This window comes from Vidua chalybeata, chromosome 3, assembly GCF_026979565.1.
Source record: "Vidua chalybeata isolate OUT-0048 chromosome 3, bVidCha1 merged haplotype, whole genome shotgun sequence".
NCBI classification, from domain to species: Eukaryota; Metazoa; Chordata; class Aves; order Passeriformes; family Viduidae; genus Vidua; species Vidua chalybeata.
The window spans coordinates 112,326,702-112,345,688 of record NC_071532.1 but is presented as its reverse complement, the minus strand read 5'-3'; the positions used below and the strand labels follow the sequence as shown (position 1 = coordinate 112,345,688).

General features: G+C 55.4%; 1 protein-coding gene across 2 annotated transcripts; it reads right to left on the bottom strand.

Moving 5' to 3' along the window:
• Nucleotides 1-2,979: 2,979 nt before the first annotated feature.
• Nucleotides 2,980-18,177, bottom strand: STMN4 (stathmin 4). Of its 2 annotated transcripts, none has more exons than XM_053939448.1 (6): nucleotides 18,108-18,177; nucleotides 13,174-13,231; nucleotides 8,506-8,601; nucleotides 6,605-6,810; nucleotides 6,313-6,504; nucleotides 2,980-4,430 (listed from the first exon to the last, which is right to left on the bottom strand). In XM_053939448.1, the coding sequence occupies exons 2-6, from the start codon at nucleotides 13,184-13,186 to the stop codon at nucleotides 4,371-4,373; spliced, it is 567 nt and encodes a 188-aa protein (XP_053795423.1). In that variant the 5' UTR covers nucleotides 13,187-13,231; nucleotides 18,108-18,177; the 3' UTR covers nucleotides 2,980-4,370. The 2 variants fall into 2 exon arrangements, with proteins under 2 accessions (XP_053795423.1, XP_053795422.1); XM_053939447.1 differs by lacking the exon at nucleotides 2,980-4,430 and adding an exon at nucleotides 4,459-4,876.
• Nucleotides 18,178-18,987: the final 810 nt, after the last annotated feature.

Sequence of the window (18,987 nt, the reverse complement as noted above, 5' to 3'; positions counted from 1 at the left end):
GAATGTGGAGGTGATTCCTGGGAAGGGAATGGATCCAAATGGGAATTGATCCCAGTCCTGCAACGTGAGAGATCTTCTGGGAATGTGGAAGTGATTCCTGGGAAAGGCATTCCCAAGACTAAATCCAGTTGTTCGGATGCTGGGAATCATCTCCAGGCTGATCCACGTGGAATTCCGTGGCTGCCAATCCAGTTGAATTTCCCGAGGGAAGCAATGGAAGCGCTCCTGGGGGAATTTTCCTCGTGGGATTTGGTGGAGCTGCTTTTATTCCCGAGGATTTGCATCCCGTTTCCAAAGATCCCGAAGATCCACGACCGCAGGGATGCACGGAATCGGCTCTGAGGGAAGCCGGGAGATCCAACGTGCGTTCCCAGGGATGGAATCACAGGAAAACGAGGAAGGATTGTGCTCCACACCTTTGGGAATAAAAATACTCCAAACAAAAGGATTCCAAAGCAAAAAAAAACAAACAAAAAAAAAAAAAAAAAACTGGGAAGTTTTTCCATTTCTCCTTCCGTTTTCATCTCCCCGCCCTTTTTCCGGCAAAGAATTCCGGATGGATTTTCCACCCATCCTAAAAAGGGATCAGGAATGATCAGATTGGATTCAAAACCCTTTTTTTTTTTTTTTTTTTCACTGCCTTACTCTGGATAATTAGAATTGATTTAGCTGATTTGAATAATTAATTTGGATCATGAATTTGGATAATTAATTTTGATTTTCCATGGGTAGTTTCAGCCGGAAGCCTTCCTTTTTTCCCTGGCTTTGCCTTTTCCCGGGATCCGGATTTGGAAGCTGGGACTCGGCTCCGCCCTCCCTGCATTTGATGATGAATATTTAATTTAATTTAATTAATATTTAATTAAATGACCTGTTTTCCTATTCCATGTTTTCTGAGGATGGGAAGTCGGATTTATCCCTTCCAACCATTCCACTCTTGGTGCTCTCCTGGTGGATTCTTCCCGATATTCCGGACTCTGTTTTCCATGGAATGTAGTTTTTTTTTATGGATAAATCCATGGACAAGTTGCCTTCCGAGCATCCCACAAATAAATAATTCCAAGAGAACGAACCGAAGTTTTTTGGCTCTTGGTTTTCCTTGGAAGATTTCCAAGGGTGCGAGGCATTCCCAAGACTCTCCTGGATGTGTCTTGGATCTGATATTCCCATTGGATCACCGGCCAAAATTCCGTGATCCTTCCTGGATAACCAATACCCTGCTAAGGGATTAATTAATCACTTAATAAGCAACAGCTTAATTAATTAATGATCCCATTACTGTTATTAATCCAACATCTGATTTCCCACGTTATTAAACTCGGCAATTCCCAAACCTCGGGAATCCCACACGGCTGATCCGGAGCGAATCCTTCCATCCTTCCTTTCCCACACCTTTTATCCCAGGTGCAAATTCCTCCCCTTTTATCCAAGTCTTGCATCTGGGAAGGATCCAGGGAATCCTTGGAGCCGCTTCCCGATCCCAAAGGGGCTCCAGGAGAGCTGGAATTTGGGGAAGGGCTGGAGGGCCAGGAGCCAGGGAATGGCTTCCAGTGGGAAAGGGGAGCTTGGGATTTTGGGATCTTGGGAAGGGATTCCCGGCTGGGCTGGAATTCCCAGAGAATCCTGGTATTCCTGTCGGTGTCCAAGGGTGGATTTGGATCAGCCTGGGATCGTGGGAAGTGTCCCTGGGATGGGATTGAAGGCCCATGGATCCCACCCAAACCATTCCGGGATTCTGGGATCAAGGACGCTCAGGATCCATCCCGAGGGATTTTTATGGAATTTGGGGATGGAAAAGGGAAGGGAGACCCTGCCTGGAGTCCTGAATTACCTGTGAAGCCCATGGATCCTGAAATTCCTTCTCCAGGAGGAGTTGGGATGGGGATGGATCCAACCCCAGGCTGGGAGAGCTGGGAATGTGCAGCTGGATCGGGGAAGGATCCAGGGAATCCTCGGAGCTGATTCCTGATCCCAAAGGGGCTCCAGGAGAGCTGGAATTTGGGGAAGGGCTGGAGGGGCAGGAGCCAGGGAATGGCTTCCAGTGGGAAAGGGGAGCTTGGGATTTTGGGATCTTGGGAAGGAATTCCCAGCTGGGCTGGAATTCCCAGAGAATCCCTGGATCCCTGGGAATGTCCAAGGAAAGGTTGGAGTATCCTGGGATAGGGGAAGGCATCAATGGGAGAAAAATTATCCCCCAAATCCTCGTTCCTCAGGATTCCTGGAATGCTTTGGGTGGGAGGGGACCCCAAAGCTCGTCCCATTCCATGGGCAGGGACACCTCCCACCATCCCAGGTTTTTCAGGAAGTCTGGATGGATCCATGTCCTCTCTTCCTGGTCCCTTTGGATACAGCCCCTTCCTATCCCGCCTGAATCCCGGCTGCATCCATAGGGAAGCCCAAACCCCTTTCCCTGGATTTGTCTGGTCCCACACTCGAGGGAATCACCCATCCTCAAGGATTCCCAGGATCAGGGAGGATCCTGGGATCCGGGATCTCCTTATCCTGGATCAGAGAGGAGTGGATCAGGAGGACCGGACACTTTGGACCCTCTGGAATGCTGCTCCTAAATTTTGGTCCCATTTTCCAGTGGAACAGAGATGGGAGAGGAAACTTCCCATTGCTTCCACCCTGGAGCTGGAATTCCCGGGATCTCCTCCTGGCCCTGAGGAACGGATGCGATGCCGCTGGCTATTCCATGGAGATTCCATGGAGAGATGATCCCGCCTCATCCAGCTCTTTCCCAGTTTCCTCCTCTCCCCGCACACGGATGGGATTGGGATCCAACTCCCTGCTCCAGGTCTGGGACGGGAAAACTTCATGGAATGAGTTTGGAACTCCCAAAGCTTCCAATCCCACCAGCTTTTCGGGGAATGGGGGAAAACAGCCCAGCCTCCCACCCTAATTCCCTCCTTTCCTCCTTTTCCCGACTCCAGGATGCCCCGATCCCGAAAAAAAACCACACGGGAAGCACCGCAGGGATCATGGAAACCAAAGGAAAGGCCAAGGCAGTTTTATTTACATCCGTTGTGTACAAAAAAAAAAAAAGGACAGCTCGTGCCACAATCCGTCCCCAGTCCCATTTTTCCCCTTCCCAGGATTCTCCCCGGGGCTCCGGGATCAGGGTGGGCACCGGGAAAGAGCCGCGATTCCCTCCGGACCCGGATCGGAGCTCGGAATGTCCTACCCAGACATAGCGGAGACCAAACCCTTCGTTCACATCCGGGTTGGAATTTTGGGGTGCCGCGGCACCGGGGACGCTTCCAGCTGTCAACTGGGAATGCAGGGAATTCCCACCCCCCCCCCCCCCGCCCCCGGAAATTCCAATTTTCCTTCTCCCTTGCATTCCTGGAGGCAAAGATCCCCCAGGAATGGCATGGCAGATCCCAAAAAAAGCATCTGCAGGAATATTTTTGGGGTTTTCCAGCCTCCCTGGTGTCACCAGGAGGTGCCACCGCTGTCCCCAAGAGGTTCCCATGGATATTTTTCCCTGCTCTTCACAGGGCTCCATCCCACCTCCACCTTTTTTCCCGAATTTTCCCTCATTCCCTCCCATCGTGGTCTCCACAGCCCCGCCCGGGCTTCTCCTGCTGCTCCATCTCCGGGAGCCGATGGTTTTCCAGCTGGAAAGGGGGATTTCATCCAAGAATTCCCACCGGGATTTTTTTTTTTTTTTTTTTTGGGAGGTTCTTACAAAAAGCTTCTCTGGGAATTCATGGGGCTTTCCAATGTCACCCTTGGGAAGGATCACGGGCATCTCCAACAGCTGGAAAAAAACCCTTTGGAGCAAGGGAATTTCAATCCCTGACCACCTCCGACGGTGGTAAAAAAAAAACTTCTCCCCCTTCCCAAAACGGTGCTGGAAGGTCAAAAAAAAAACCCCCCCGCCAGATCCAGGAAGAGATCCCAAATCCAGGCGGGAACAAGGGAGGGAGGCACACCACGAGATGCCGCAGCCCACGGATGGGATGGGATTGGATGGAGAAGACTCCGGAGGGATTCCCGCCCGCCCCGCCTGCCCAGCACCAAATTAAAGTCACACACGACGCACATTTCCCACAATTCCCTCCCCACCCGCTCCGTATTCCCGGGATTTCTCCCGGGCATCACCTCCTCAGCCCTGGGCTGTCCCCTCCGGACCTGGCTGGCGGGCGGGACCCACCCGGGTGGGCATCCCAAATCCCGCCCTCATTCCCTTCCCTCCCCACCCTCCCCGGAACGACGACGACGACTCCGATGGCTTCACCCCTCAACTCGTCACATCCACGAACAAAGAAAGCAGAGGAACGTCCACCATTCCCACACCATTCCGACCTGGAGCTGCGGAAGCCTCCGGCACCTCCCCCGGAGCTGTCAGTCCAAGCAGAGCCTCTTTACCTGGAGGCTTCTTCCTTGAGCTCCTTGTTTTTCCTCACTTCTTCCGCGTGTTTGTCCTGCGGGATCGGGAGGGAGGAGGAGGGGAAGGAGGAGGAGGAGGAGGAGGAGGAGGAGGAGGGGAGGGGAACACGCGTTAGCCGGGTTCCAGGATTCCGGGATCCCCACGGACAGCGGCTCCGGAGGGGTTGAAGGCACGAGGTTCATCCCGAGGGACGCCACGGATGGGTCACCAGCGTCCTCTCCTCCCCTGGGGTCACTTTAAGGGCTGCTGGTGGCACTTGGGGACACTTTGTCCTCGCCCTCTGGCTACGAGGGAGACGTCAACCGTCCCGGGAAGCCCCATGGAGCTGGGATTAGCTGGGATTTTCCGGCATTATCTGGCGCTCTCCGCCTCTGCCCCAACGGAGGCGATCGGAGAAGGGCACTGGGCGGGCTCCGGATGTTTTGGAGGGAGCTGGAGGTGGTGAGGGTGGGATTTTCCGTGCGGAGGTTGGGAACAGACCTGATTCGGGAGAGAGAAGAGGGCTGGAAGGGTGGGAATGGCCGGATCCGTGGGAAGGGACCGGGGGAAGATCCGCCAGCCCGGAGGTGGGAGGAGTACAAGGGGAGCGGCAGGGATGTGGCTGGGACAGAATTCCCGGAGAAGCTGTGGCTGCCCCTGGGTCTCTGGAAGTGTCCAAGGAAAGGTTGGGCAGGGCTTGGAGCAACCTGGGATAGTCTGAGGAAAGGTTGGACAGGGCTTGGAGAAATCTGGGATAGTCCAAGGAAAGGTTGGATGGGGCTTGGAGAAATCTGGGATAGTCCAAGGAATGGTTGGATGGGGCTTGGAGCAACCTGGGATAGTCCAAGGAAAGGTTGGACAGGGCTTGGAGAAATCTGGGATAGTTCAAGGAAAGGTTGGATGGGGCTTGGAGAAATCTGGGATAGTCCAAGGAAAGGTTGGATGGGGCTTGGAGAAATCTGGGATAGTCCAAGGAAAGGTTGGATGGGGCTTGGAGAAATCCGGGATAGTCCAAGGAAAGGTTGGACGGGACATGGAGAGATCGGGGATAGTCTGAGGAAAGGTTGGATGGGGCTTGGAGAAATCTGGGATAGTCCAAGGAAAGGTTGGATGGGGCTTGGAGAAATCTGGGATAGTCCAAGGACAGGTTGGATGGGGCTTGGAGAAATCTGGGATAGTCCAAGGAAAGGTTGGACGGGGCTTGGAGAAATCTGGGATAGTCCAAGGAAAGGTTGGATGGGGCTTGGAGCAACCTGGGATAGTCCAAGGAAAGGTTGGACAGGGCTTGGAGAAATCTGGGATAGTCCAAGGAAAGGTTGGGAGGGGCTTGGAGTAACCTGAGAAATTCCGAGGAAAGGTTGGGCGGGGCTTGGAGAAATCTGGGATAGTCCAAGGAGAGGTTGGGCGGGGCTTAGAGCAACCTGGGATAGTCCAAGGAAAGGCTGGATGGGTCTTGGAGAAATCTGGGATAGTCCAAGGAAAGGTTGGATGGGGCTTGGAGCAACCTGGGATAGTCCAAGGAAAGGTTGGATGGGGCTTGGAGAAATCTGGGATAGTCCAAGGAATGGTTGGATGGGGCTTGGAGAAATCTGGGATAGTGAAAGGTGCCGGGGGTGGAACTGGATGATCCTAAAGGTCCCTTCCAACCCAACCATCCCGGGATTCTATGATTCCTGGGATTCTGCGTCCCGTCTTGGTGGGCCACGGGAAAAGGAAGGGCTTTGCTTGTCCATGGACAAGACCCAGATCCCAACTCTCCGACCTCTCCCAAGCCTACGGATCCGGCCGGGCAGGACCCCCCCCCCCCACAAAATCCCAGCGGGACGCTGCGCTTGGATGGGAAGGGAAGCGGGACCCCCTCTTTGGTGGTGCCACCCCGAGAGCCAGCCGTATCCCGAATATCCCAACTCATCCCAATCCCTTTTCCAGGCGCCCACCTTCTCCTGGAGGCGCTCCAGCATGGCCGCCAGGTGGGCCTCGCGGTTCTCCTTGTTGGATTCCATCTTCTGCGCCAGCTTCTCCTTGGCCATCTTGATGAAGTTGTTGTTCTCCTCGATGGCCTTCTGGATCACTTCCCGCTCGTGTTCCCGCTTTTCCGCCAGGTGCTTCAGCAGCTCCGCCTCCTGGTACTGGGAAGGGGACACCACGGGGACATTCCCGGGATAAAGCCACCTCTTCCCAACCCAAAAACGGGGCGAGGGGGGGGAATTCACAGGGCGCCACACCCACCTTTCTCCTCTCCTCCGCCGCTTCCAGCTTCTTCTGGATCTCCTCCAGGGAAGGGTCGCGGCGCCGGGGCAGGGAGGCGTTGAATTCCGGAATTCCGTCGAAGGATGGAGGCTTGAGGATGACCTCAAAGGATTGGCCCGAGGTCCGTTTGTTGAGCTCGATCACTTCCATGTCGGAGATCACGCACCAGGTCAGATCCACCGTGTCTGGATTTGGGGGAAAAAGGGCGCGGGATGAGCGCCGGGAATTCCCATTCCGGGATTTCCGCACCCGTGGAACCCCACGGATACAGCCGGTATCCCTGAGTTTCATCCAGATTTAGCCCAAATGCATCCCTGGGGTTCAGGGATGAGGGGCGTGGGGTAGAAATTTTGGGATTCCCATGGATGGGGCCGAGCTGGGGATATTTGGGAGAGATGAGGTTTGGGAATGTCCAAATGTTGGGGGTGGGGGGCGAAATCCTGGAATTTCGGGGGTTTTTGGGTCCCACGGGGATGCTGGAGGGGCGAAATCCTGGGATTCTGCGGTGGTTCTGGTCCCCTGAGGATTTTGAGGGTGCAAAATCCGGGGATTTTGCAGGGGTCCCAGTCTCCCAAGGATTTGGTCTCTCCATGTGTCCCTGCTTTGGGAAGTGGGAATGGGACCATGATTCCTTTTCCAGTGTAGATCCCCCTGGATAACCTGGAGGAGCCCCCCTGGACATGGATTAGGATGGATCAGCTGGAGTTGAAAAATAGGGATACGGGATGAAGGGATAAAGTCCTGGAGCCTCCCTGGATCCCAACCCATCCACGGGGTCGGGTTGGGAATATTTGGGAGAGTCAAAGTTGGGAATGTCCCAACCATCCCAATGTGGATTGGGATGAATCAGCTGAAGCTGAAAAATAGGGATACGGGATGAAGGGATAAAGTCCTGGAGTCTCCCTGGATCCCAACCCATCCATGGGGTTGGGTTGGGAATATTTGGGAGAGTCAAAGTTGGGAATGTCCCAGCCATCCCAATGTGGATTGGGACGAATCACCTGGAGATGAGAAATAGGGATACGGGATGAAGGGATAAAGTCCTGGAGTCTCCCTGGATCCCAACCCATCCACGGGGTCGGGTTGGGAATATTTGGGAAAGCCGAGGGGTTGGGAATGTCCCAGCCATCCCAATGTGGATTGGAATTAATCACCTGGAGATTAAAAATAGGGATACGGGATGAAGGGATAAAGTCCTGGAGCCTCCCTGGATCCCAACCCATCCATGGGGTCGGGATGGGAATATTTGGGAGAGCTGAGGGTTGGGAATGTGCCTGTCTCTCCATCTCTCCCTGCTTTTGGAACTGGGAATGGGACCATGATCCCTTTTCCAGTGTTGATCCCCCTGGATAACCTGGAGGAGCCCCCCTGGACATGGATTGGGATGAATCAGCTGGAGCTGAAAAACAGGGATACGGGATGAAGGGATAAAGTCCTGGAGCCTCCGTGGATCCCAACCCATCCATGGGGTTGGGTTGGGAATATTTGGGAAAGCTGAGGGGTTGGGAATGTGTCCCTGCTTTAGGAATTAGGAACGGGACCGTGATCCCTTTTCCAGTGCTGGGAATCCTTTTCCATGGCCTCCAGACACGGATCAGGCTGAAAATTACGGAGCCCACGCTCCGGGATGAGGGAATGAAGAGCTCCCAGAGCTCCTCTGGATCCCAACCCATCCATGGGGCCGAGCTGGGAATATTTGGGAGATCTGAGGGGGGGCTGGGTCTGCCCAAGCCCCTCCAGATCCCAACCCAAGCCTCCTGCTGAATTCCCAGAAAACTCCGGAGCCGCCGCCGCGCTCCGTTCAACGTGACCCGGCGAGGAGGGGTTGAAGCCCCCCGGAGATCCCGGAATTCCGGGTGGGATTGGGAAGGGGGTCCCACCTTCGTAGGCGTAGTTGGGCTTGTTGAGGGGGTCCGAGAGGAAACAGGAGCAGAAGAGGGAGACGAGGGGCAGCTCCTTCATCTTCTCCTTGTAGGCTGGGAAGAGACGTCGGCATCGGGATCAGAGGGGCTCCGAGGGCCAGGGAAGGGCTCGGGATGGGGGGAAAAGGGATGGAGGGATTTCCAAGGGACAGGGAAGGGGTGGGATTGGGATCAGAGGGGTGTGGGGGAATTCCATGTGCCAGGAGAAGTTTGGGATTGGGGTCAGAGGGATGTGGGGGAATTCCATGTGCCAGGAAATGTTTGGGATTGGGGTCAGAGGGATGTGGGGGCTCCATGTGATGGGAAAAGTTTGGGATTGGGATCAGAGGGATGTGGGGGCTTCAAGTGCCAGGAAAATTTTGGGATTGGGGTCAGAGGGATGAGGGGGCTCCATGTGACGGGAAAAGTTTGGGATTGGGGTCAAAGGGGTATGAGGGATTTTCATGTTCTGGGAAAAGTTTGGGATTGGGGTCAGAGGCATGTGGGGGAATTCCATGTGCCAGGAAAAGTTTGGGATTGGGGTCAGAGGGGTATGAGGGACTTTCATGTGCTGGCAAAGTTTGGGATTGGGGTCAGAGGGATTGGAGGGGGCTCCATGTGCCAGGAAAAGTTTGGGATTGGGATCAATGGGATGGGGGGGCTCCATGTGCCAGGAAAAGTTTGGGATTGGGGTCAGAGGGATGGGGGGGCTCCATGTGCCAGGAAAAGTTTGGGATAGGGATCAGAGGGATGTGGGGGCTTCAAGTGCAAGGAAAATTTTGGGATTGGGGTCAGAGGGATGAGGGGGCTCCATGTGACGGGAGAAGTTTGGGACTGGGGTCAGAGGGATTGGAGGGGGCTCCATGTGCCAGGAAAAGTTTGGGATTGGGATCAATGGGATGGGGGGGCTCCATGTGATGGGAGAAGTTTGGGATTGGGGTCAGAGGGATTGGAGGGGGCTCCATGTGCCAGGAAAAGTTTGGGATTGGGATCAATGGGATGGGGGGGCTCCATGTGCCAGGAAAAGTTTGGGATAGGGGTCAGAGGGATGAGAGGGTTCCATGTGCCAGGAAAAGTTTGGGATTGGGATCAGAGGGATGTGGGGGCTTCAAGTGCCAGGAAAATTTTGGGATTGGGGTCAGAGGGATGAGGGGGCTCCATGTGACGGGAGAAGTTTGGGATTGGGGTCAGAGGGATTGGAGGGGGCTCCATGTGCCGGGAAAAGTTTGGGATTGGGATCAATGGGATGGGGGGGCTCCATGTGCCAGGAAAAGTTTGGGATTGGGGTCAATGGGATGAGGGGGGGGTTCAATGTGATAGGAAAGGTTTGGGATTGGGATCAGAGGGATGTGGGGGCTTCAAGTGCCGGGAAAATTTTGGGATTGGGATCAATGGGATGAGGGGGGGTTCAATGTGACAGGAAAGGTTTGGGATTGGGGTCAGAGGGATGTGGGGGAATTCCATGTGCCAGGAAAAGTTTGGGATTGGGATCAGAGGGGTATGAGGGACTTTCATGTGCTGGCAAAGTTTGGGATTGGGGTCAGAGGGATTGGAGGGGGCTCCATATGCCGGGAAAAGTTTGGGATTGGGTTCAATGTGATGAGGGGGGTTCAATGTGCTGGGAAAAGTTTGGGATTGGGATCAGAGGGATGTGGGGGAATTCCATGTGCCAGGAAAAGTTTGGGATTGGGGTCAGAGGGATGAGGGGGCTCCATGTGATGGGAAAAGTTTGGGATTGGGGTCAGAGGGATGGGGGGGCTTCAAGTGCCAGGAAAAGTTTGGGATTGGGGTCAGAGGGATGAGGGGGCTCCATGTGACGGGAAAAGTTTGGGATTGGGGTCAAAGGGGTATGAGGGATTTTCATGTTCTGGGAAAAGTTTGGGATTGGGGTCAGAGGCATGTGGGGGAATTCCATGTGCCAGGAAAAGTTTGGGATTGGGATCAGAGGGGTATGAGGGACTTTCATGTGCTGGCAAAGTTTGGGATTGGGGTCAGAGGGATTGGAGGGGGCTCCATGTGACAGGAAAAGTTTGGGATTGGGGTCAGAGGGATTGGAGGGGGCTCCATGTGACGGGAAAAGTTTGGGATTGGGGTCAATGGGATGAGGGGGGGGTTCAATGTGATAGGAAAGGTTTGGGATTGGGATCAGAGGGATGTGGGGGCTTCAAGTGCCGGGAAAATTTTGGGATTGGGATCAATGGCATGAGGGGGGGTTCAATGTGACAGGAAAGGTTTGGGATTGGGGTCAGAGGGATGTGGGGGAATTCCATGTGCCAGGAGAAGTTTGGGATTGGGGTCAGAGGGATGTGGGGGCTCCATGTGATGGGAAAAGTTTGGGATTGGGATCAGAGGGATGTGGGGGCTTCAAGTGCCAGGAAAATTTTGGGATTGGGGTCAGAGGGATGAGGGGGCTCCATGTGACGGGAAAAGTTTGGGATTGGGGTCAAAGGGGTATGAGGGATTTTCATGTTCTGGGAAAAGTTTGGGATTGGGGTCAGAGGCATGTGGGGGAATTCCATGTGCCAGGAAAAGTTTGGGATTGGGGTCAGAGGGGTATGAGGGACTTTCATGTGCTGGCAAAGTTTGGGATTGGGGTCAGAGGGATTGGAGGGGGCTCCATGTGCCAGGAAAAGTTTGGGATTGGGATCAATGGGATGGGGGGAATTCCATGTGCCAGGAAAAGTTTGGGATTGGGGTCAATGGGATGAGAGGGTTCCATGTGCCAGGAAAAGTTTGGGATTGGGATCAGAGGGATGTGGGGGCTTCAAGTGCCAGGAAAATTTTGGGATTGGGGTCAGAGGGATGAGGGGGCTCCATGTGACGGGAGAAGTTTGGGATTGGGGTCAGAGGGATTGGAGGGGGCTCCATGTGCCAGGAAAAGTTTGGGATTGGGATCAATGGGATGGGGGGGCTCCATGTGCCAGGAAAAGTTTGGGATTGGGGTCAATGGGATGAGGGGGGGGTTCAATGTGATAGGAAAGGTTTGGGATTGGGATCAGAGGGATGTGGGGGCTTCAAGTGCCGGGAAAATTTTGGGATTGGGATCAATGGCATGAGGGGGGGTTCAATGTGACAGGAAAGGTTTGGGATTGGGGTCAGAGGGATGTGGGGGAATTCCATGTGCCAGGAGAAGTTTGGGATTGGGGTCAGAGGGATGTGGGGGCTCCATGTGATGGGAAAAGTTTGGGATTGGGATCAGAGGGATGTGGGGGCTTCAAGTGCCAGGAAAATTTTGGGATTGGGGTCAGAGGGATGAGGGGGCTCCATGTGACGGGAAAAGTTTGGGATTGGGGTCAAAGGGGTATGAGGGATTTTCATGTTCTGGGAAAAGTTTGGGATAGGGGTCAGAGGCATGTGGGGGAATTCCATGTGCCAGGAAAAGTTTGGGATTGGGGTCAGAGGGGTATGAGGGACTTTCATGTGCTGGCAAAGTTTGGGATTGGGGTCAGAGGGATTGGAGTGGGCTCCATGTGCCAGGAAAAGTTTGGGATTGGGTTCAATGTGATGAGGGGGGTTCAATGTGCTGGGAAAAGTTTGGGATTGGGATCAGAGGGATGTGGGGGAATTCCATGTGCCAGGAAAAGTTTGGGATTGGGGTCAGAGGGATGAGGGGGCTCCATGTGCCAGGAAAAGTTTGGGATTGGGGTCAGAGGGATGGGGGGGCTTCAAGTGCCAGGAAAAGTTTGGGATTGGGATCAGAGGGATACGGGAATTCCACATTCCAGGGAAGGAGTGGGATTGGGATCAGAGCGATGGGGGAAATTCCACATTCCAGGAAAGAGATGGGATCAGGATCAGAGGGATGGGTTAATTCCAAATTCCCAGAAAGGGATGGGATTGGGATAAGAGGGATGAGAAAATTCCAAATTCCAGGGAAGAAGTGGGAACAGGATCAGAGGGACGGGGGAATTCCAAATTCCCAGAAAGGGATGGGATCGGGATCAGAGGGATATGGGAATTCCACATTCCCGGGAAAGGGATAGGATCAGGATCAGAGGGATATGGGAATTCCAAATTCCAGGGAAGGAGTGGGATGGGGATGAGAGCGATGGGGGGAATTCCACATTCCAGGAAAGGGATGGGATCAGGATCAGAGGGATGGGTTAATTCCAAATTCCCAGAAAGGGATGAGATCAGGATCAGAGGGATATGGGAATTCCAAATTCCAGGGAAGGAGTGGGATCGGGATCAGAGGGATGGGGGAATTCCAAATTCCCAGAAAGGGATGGGATCGGGATCAGAGGGATGAGAAAATTCCAAATTCCAGGGAATGAGTGGGATCGGGATCAGAGGGGTTGGGGGAATTCCACATTCCAGGAAAGGGATAGGATCAGGATCAGAGGGATGAGGGAATTCCAAATTCCAGGAATGGATTTGGATCAGGATCAGAGGGATGGGGGAATTCCAAATTCCCGGAAAGGGATGGGATCGGGATCGGAGGCATATGGGAATTCCAAATTCAGGATGAGCCGAGGACCCAGGCATGCAAATGGAAAACTCGGGAAGGACTCGGGATTATCCCAGGCTGTCGATCCCGGTTTGTCGCCACCGGGATGCCGGGAGAATTCCAGGGCCGGGATGAGCCCGGGAAACCGTGGGATGGGGTTGGGGTGCCGGGGGCGGGGTGGGGGGTTTGGGGTGGCGTACCGGCCAGAGTCATGGCGAGGAAATCCTTGGAATTCTGCAGGAAGAGCGATCCTGGGGCCTGCGGAGCGAAGGAAGGGACGGGGTCAGTGGCGGGGTCTTGGGAATGGGATGATGGGAATATGCTGGGATGATGGGATAATGGGATAATGGGATGGGATGATGGGATGGGATAATGGGATGGGATAATGGGATGGGATGGGATGGGATGGGATGGGATAACGGGATGGGATGGGATAATGGGATAGGAACACACTGGAGGCATGGGATGGGATGGGATTATGGGATGGGAATGGATTGGGATTGGGAGGGGATGGGATGGGATGGGATGGGATAACGGGATGGGATGGGATGATGGGACAGGAACACACTGGAGGGATGGGATGGGAAGGAATGCACTGGGATAATGGATGGGATGATTTGGGATGGGATGGGATAATGGGATGGGACGGGACAGGATGGAGGGGATGGGATGGGATGGGATGACACACTGGAATGATGGGATGGGATAATGGGATGGGATGATGGGATGATTTGGGATGGGATGGGATAAAGGGATGGGAACACACTGGAGGGATGGGATAATGGGATGATGGGATGGGATGATGGGATGGGATGGGATGGGATGGGATGGGATGGGATGGGATGGGATGATGGGATGGGATAATGGGATGGGATAATGGGATGGGATGGGATGGGATGGGATGGGATGGGATGGGATGGGATGGGATGGGATGGGATGGCATGGCATGGCATGGGATGGGATGGGATGGGCACGCACCGGGATGACGGACACATCCCATGGGATGTTCCAGGCACACGCAGCCCTTCCCAGCTCCGCATTCCCAAAGCACACGTGTGAGGACACGTGCCAGGAGCCACACACAGACACACCTGGACACGCCTGGACACGCCTGGACACGCCTGGACCCCTCCCAGATTCTCCCTCCAATTCCCCCCACTCGTGTCCCGACATTCCCAGTCCTCAGCTCCCCCTTCCTGATGCTCCAGGATCCTCTCCCCCATCCCACTGGGGTCATTCCCGGGGTCTCCATGGACGTGGGAACATCCCCAGGACCCCCACCCACCCCCGGGGCTTGGAAGGGGAATTGGGAATTGTGAAAACCGGAATAATCCGGGCTGCTCCCCATTCCCGGGGTTTTTGGGTGTGGAAATGTGGAAACGCCCTTCCCAGCTGCACCAAAGCATGGAACGAGGCGGGATTTGGGGACTATTCCCGGATTTTGATCCCCAAATCCATCCTTACAAAGAGGGGTCCTTAAATCCCCGCAGCTCCCGAGGGAACGAGCATTCCCGGGCTGCGCCACGCCCCGCCCATCCCGAGAAATCCCAGCCCTCATCCCCCCAATCCTGCTGGGATCTGCCCCGGGAATCCCAAAAAATAACCCGGCCGCAGCTTCCAGGGGCTGCTGGGGGGTGGGAACAGGGAGAAAAAGTGGGAATATCCAGCTGGGATCACGAGGTGGGGCGGGGGGGGGGTCGGGTGGGGATAATGGGATGGATGGATTCCTGGATTCCGGTTATCCATGGATAAGCCGGCTGGAAAGCGATTCCCTGGCTCCTGCCCTCCCCGCTGCCGGCATTCCCGCCCCAAATCCTGCTTTTTCCCTGGGATTCCGCTGGAATTCCGTGCCCGTTCCCCAGACCTCACGTGGCGTTCCCACGGGATGAAACGTGGGGATCGCCCACCAGAGCCGGAACGGGTGGAAAACGGGATCTGTCCCTATGGATACGGCGGGATGGGAGGGGAGTGGTCCAGCCCCGCTCCTGCCTGGGTGATTTTCCAGGGGTTTGGAGGAGGGAATTCCGTCCCTGCCCCATTCCCCATGGGAGCGCGCTGTCGGGGACCTGCTGCCGTCACCCCAAAATCCCAGTGGGGAGAGAATGATCCCAATCCCGACCAGGAGATCCCATTCCCAGACAGGTGATCCCAATCCCGACCAGGAGATCCCATTCCCAGACAGGTGATCCCAGTCCCAACCAGGCGATCCCACTCCTGACCAGGAGATCCCATTCCTGACCACACAGTCCCATTCCCGACTATGTGATCCCATTCCCAACGACGTGATCCCATTCCAAACCGTGCCATCCTATTTCTGGCCGCACAATCCCATTCCCAACCACACGATCCCATTCCCAACCATGCAATCCCATTCCTGACCATGCGATCCCATTCCCGATCACTCGATCTCATTGCCAGCAGCACAATCCCATTCCTGAGCACACAATCCCATTCCCAACCATGCGATCCCATTCCCAACCATGCGATCCCATTCCCAACCACACAATCCCATTCCCAACCACGCAATCCCATTCCCAACCACACAATCCCATTCCAAAACACACGATCCTATTTCTGGCTGCACAATCCCATTCCCAACCACACGATCCCATTCCCAGCCACGCAATCCCATTTCCTAACCACACAATCCCATTCCCAACCACATGATCCTATTTCTGGCTGCACAATCCCATTCCCAACCACACGATCCCATTCCCAGCCACGTGACCCCGTTCCCAACCACGCAATCCCATTCCTGACCACGCAATCCCATTCCTGACCACGTGATCCCATTCCCAACCACACCATCCTATTTCTGTCTGCACAATCCCATTCCCGAGCACACAATCCCATTCCCAGTCATGTGATCCCATTCCCAATCACACAATCCCATTCCCAACCACACGATCCCATTCCCAACCACGCAATCCCATTCCTGACCACGTGATCCCATTCCCAACCACGCCATCCTATTTCTGGCTGCACAATCCCATTCCCGAGCACACAATCCCATTCCCAGTCACGTGATCCCATTCCCAATCACACAATCCCATTCCCAATCACACAATCCCATTCCCAACCACACAATCCCATTCCAAACCACGCCATCCTATTTCTGGCTGCACAATCCCATTCCCGACCACACGATCCCATTCCCAGCCACATGATCCCATTCCCAACCGTGCAATCCCATTCCTGACCACGCGATCCCATTCCCAACCACGCGATCCCATTCCCGACCACGCGTTCCCATTCCCAGCCAGCCGCACGTGGCAGGGCGAGGGATCCCGCGGGATCCACCCCCCCACAGGGCTGCGACCCCTTTTTCCCACCCTGAATTCCAAGGGAAGGACCCTCCCATCTCCCATCTTTTCCCCTGGAAAAATCATCCAGCCATGGATGGAGGAATGGGAAGAGTCTGGGAGGGGGGGACGGGGGGGGGGGGGGGTCTCCCCATTCCCTGCCTGGAAGCTTGGGAGGCTCCAGAGGGGGAAAAATGGGATGGCAGCGCCTTCTCCCTCCTTCCCTCCCCATCCCTTTTTCCTTTTCCCTGGAATAAAAAATTCCAGCGGCTGCAGGAATTCGGGTCCTGCCCTCGTTGTGGGGGGAGGGGGGGGGTGTGTCCCCGCTCCCACATTTTGGGGGGCTCTGGGTGGGGCCGCGAAGCCCCCGAGACATCCCCAGGGAAGCAGGGGGGTGCAAAATCCCGGGAATGCTGAAGAGGATCCTGCCAGGATAACAGGGTGAGGGGTCTCCCAAAAATTCGGGGCGGGGATCCCAGGAATGCGGAGGGGAGCGGGGTCCGCCCCGGGAATTCGGGACTCAGAGGATGCTGGGGGGGCGAAATCCCGGGATTTTGGGGGTTTTTGGGTCCCTCGAGGATTTTGAGGGTGCAAAATCCCGGGATTTTGGGGGGGTTCAGGTCCCCCAAGGATTTTGAGGGTGTAAAATCCCGGGATTTTTGGGGGTTCGGGTCCCCGAGGATTCTGAGTGTGCAAAATCCCGGGATTTTGGGGGGGTTCCAGTCCCCCGGGGATTCTGAGTGTGCAAAATCCCAGGATTTTGGAGGGGGTTGGGGTCCGCTGAGGATTTTGAGGGTGCAAAATCCCAGGATTTTGGGGGTTCCAGGTCCCCTGAGGATTTTCAGGGTGCAGGATCTTGGGATTTTTGGGGGTCCGGGTCCCCTAAGGATTTTGAGGGTGCAAAATCCTGGGATTTTGGGGGCGTTCCAGTCCCCCGGGGATTCTGAGTGTAGAAAATCCCAGGATTTTGGGGGGGGGTCGGGTCCCTCGAGGATTTTGAGGGTGCAGAATCCCGGGATTTTGGGGGGGGGGGGTTGGGGTCCCCCGAGGATTTTGAGGGTGCAGAATCCCGGGATTTTGGGGGGGGGGGTTGGGGTCCCCCGAGGATTTTGAGGGTGCAGAATCCCGGGATTTTGGAGGGTCCGGGTGCCTCAGGGATGCTGAGGGTGCAAAATCCCGGGATTTTGGGGGGTCCAGGGATGCTGGAATGGGGGTCCCCCCCCCCCAGGAACGGGGCTCCCCGAGGATCCTGGGAAAGCGGGGGGGGGGCGTCTCCCTGAAAGATTTTGGGGGTGGCGGATTCTGCGGATCCCCGGAAAATTCTGGGAATTCTGGGAATGGGGGGTGCAGAATCCCTCGGGAATTCTGGGGGTGCGGAGCCCCCCCCGAGGACGCTGATCCAACCCCCTCTCCCCTCCCCCCAAACCCAAACTGGGGGCGGCAGCCGAGGATGAGGATGAGGATGAGGATGAGGATGAGGATGAGGATGAGGATGAGGATGGGGCGGCGGGGAGGGAAAGGGGGGGGAAATCTCCAAAAAGAACGGGATAAGGAATTCCAGAGGGCTGGAAAACGCCCCGGGAAGAGCGGGACCAGCACCCCAAAAAGGGGATGGGGGCCAAAATGAAGACCCCGGAGCAAAACCCGCCCCCCCCCTCCCCCACAAAACCTTTACCCACCCGCCAAAAAAAAAAAAAAAAAAAAAAAAAAAAAAAATAGAAAAAAAATTTTTAAAAAAATCATACATCACCCCCACCCCAAATCCACCCGAAATCCACCCAAAATTCCCCAAAATAGCCCCCCGAAATCGCAGCGGGGGCTCCGGGACTCACCCCGCGGCGGTGGTCGCGCTGCTGCCCGCGCTCTCCCGGCTCCTTTAACGCGGCTTTGGAACATCCCGGGCGGGGGGTCCCCAGCGCCCCCCATGACATCATCGCCCAGCCCTCTGATTGGTCGAGAGCCCGTGAGGATGAGGGCCCCGCCCGGTGACGTCACAGCCCGCAGCTATTTTGGGGTTGGAGCAGGGAAAAAGGGGAAAAAAAAAAAAAAAAAAAAGGGGGGGGGGGAAAAAAGGGATGGGTGGAAAAATTGAGGGATGAAAAAAAAATTTAAAAAAAGGGGTTTGGGGTGAAAAAGGGGGATTTTGGGGGTGGGTGGGAAGGGGGGGTGCGGAGCAGGGCGGGGCTGGGGGGGGGGGGACAAAGTGACAAAGGGACGCGGAGGGGGTCGGGGCGTCGCAAATGGGGGGGCAAAGTGTCCCCATGTCACTTCTGGTCACATCGAGGGGACATTGGGGGGCGCCCCGAATTTGGGGAGCTGTGGGGTGACAACTCCAGGGTGGGGGGACAGTGGGGTGACATCGATATGGGGACAGTGGGGTGACATCGATTTGGGGGCACAATGGGGTGACATTGATATGGGGGATAATGGGGTGACATCGATATGGGGGGACAGTGGGGTGACATCGATATGGGGGGGACAGTGGGGTGACATCGATATGGGGGGGACAATGAGGTGACATCAACATGGGGGATAATGGGGTGACATCGATATGGGGACAATGGGGTGACATCGATATGGGGAACAACGGGGTGACATTTCCAGGGTGGGGGACAATGGGGTGACATCGATATGGGGGGACAATGGGGTGACATCGATATGGGGGATAATGGGGTGACATTGATGTGGGGGGACAATGGGGTGACATCGATA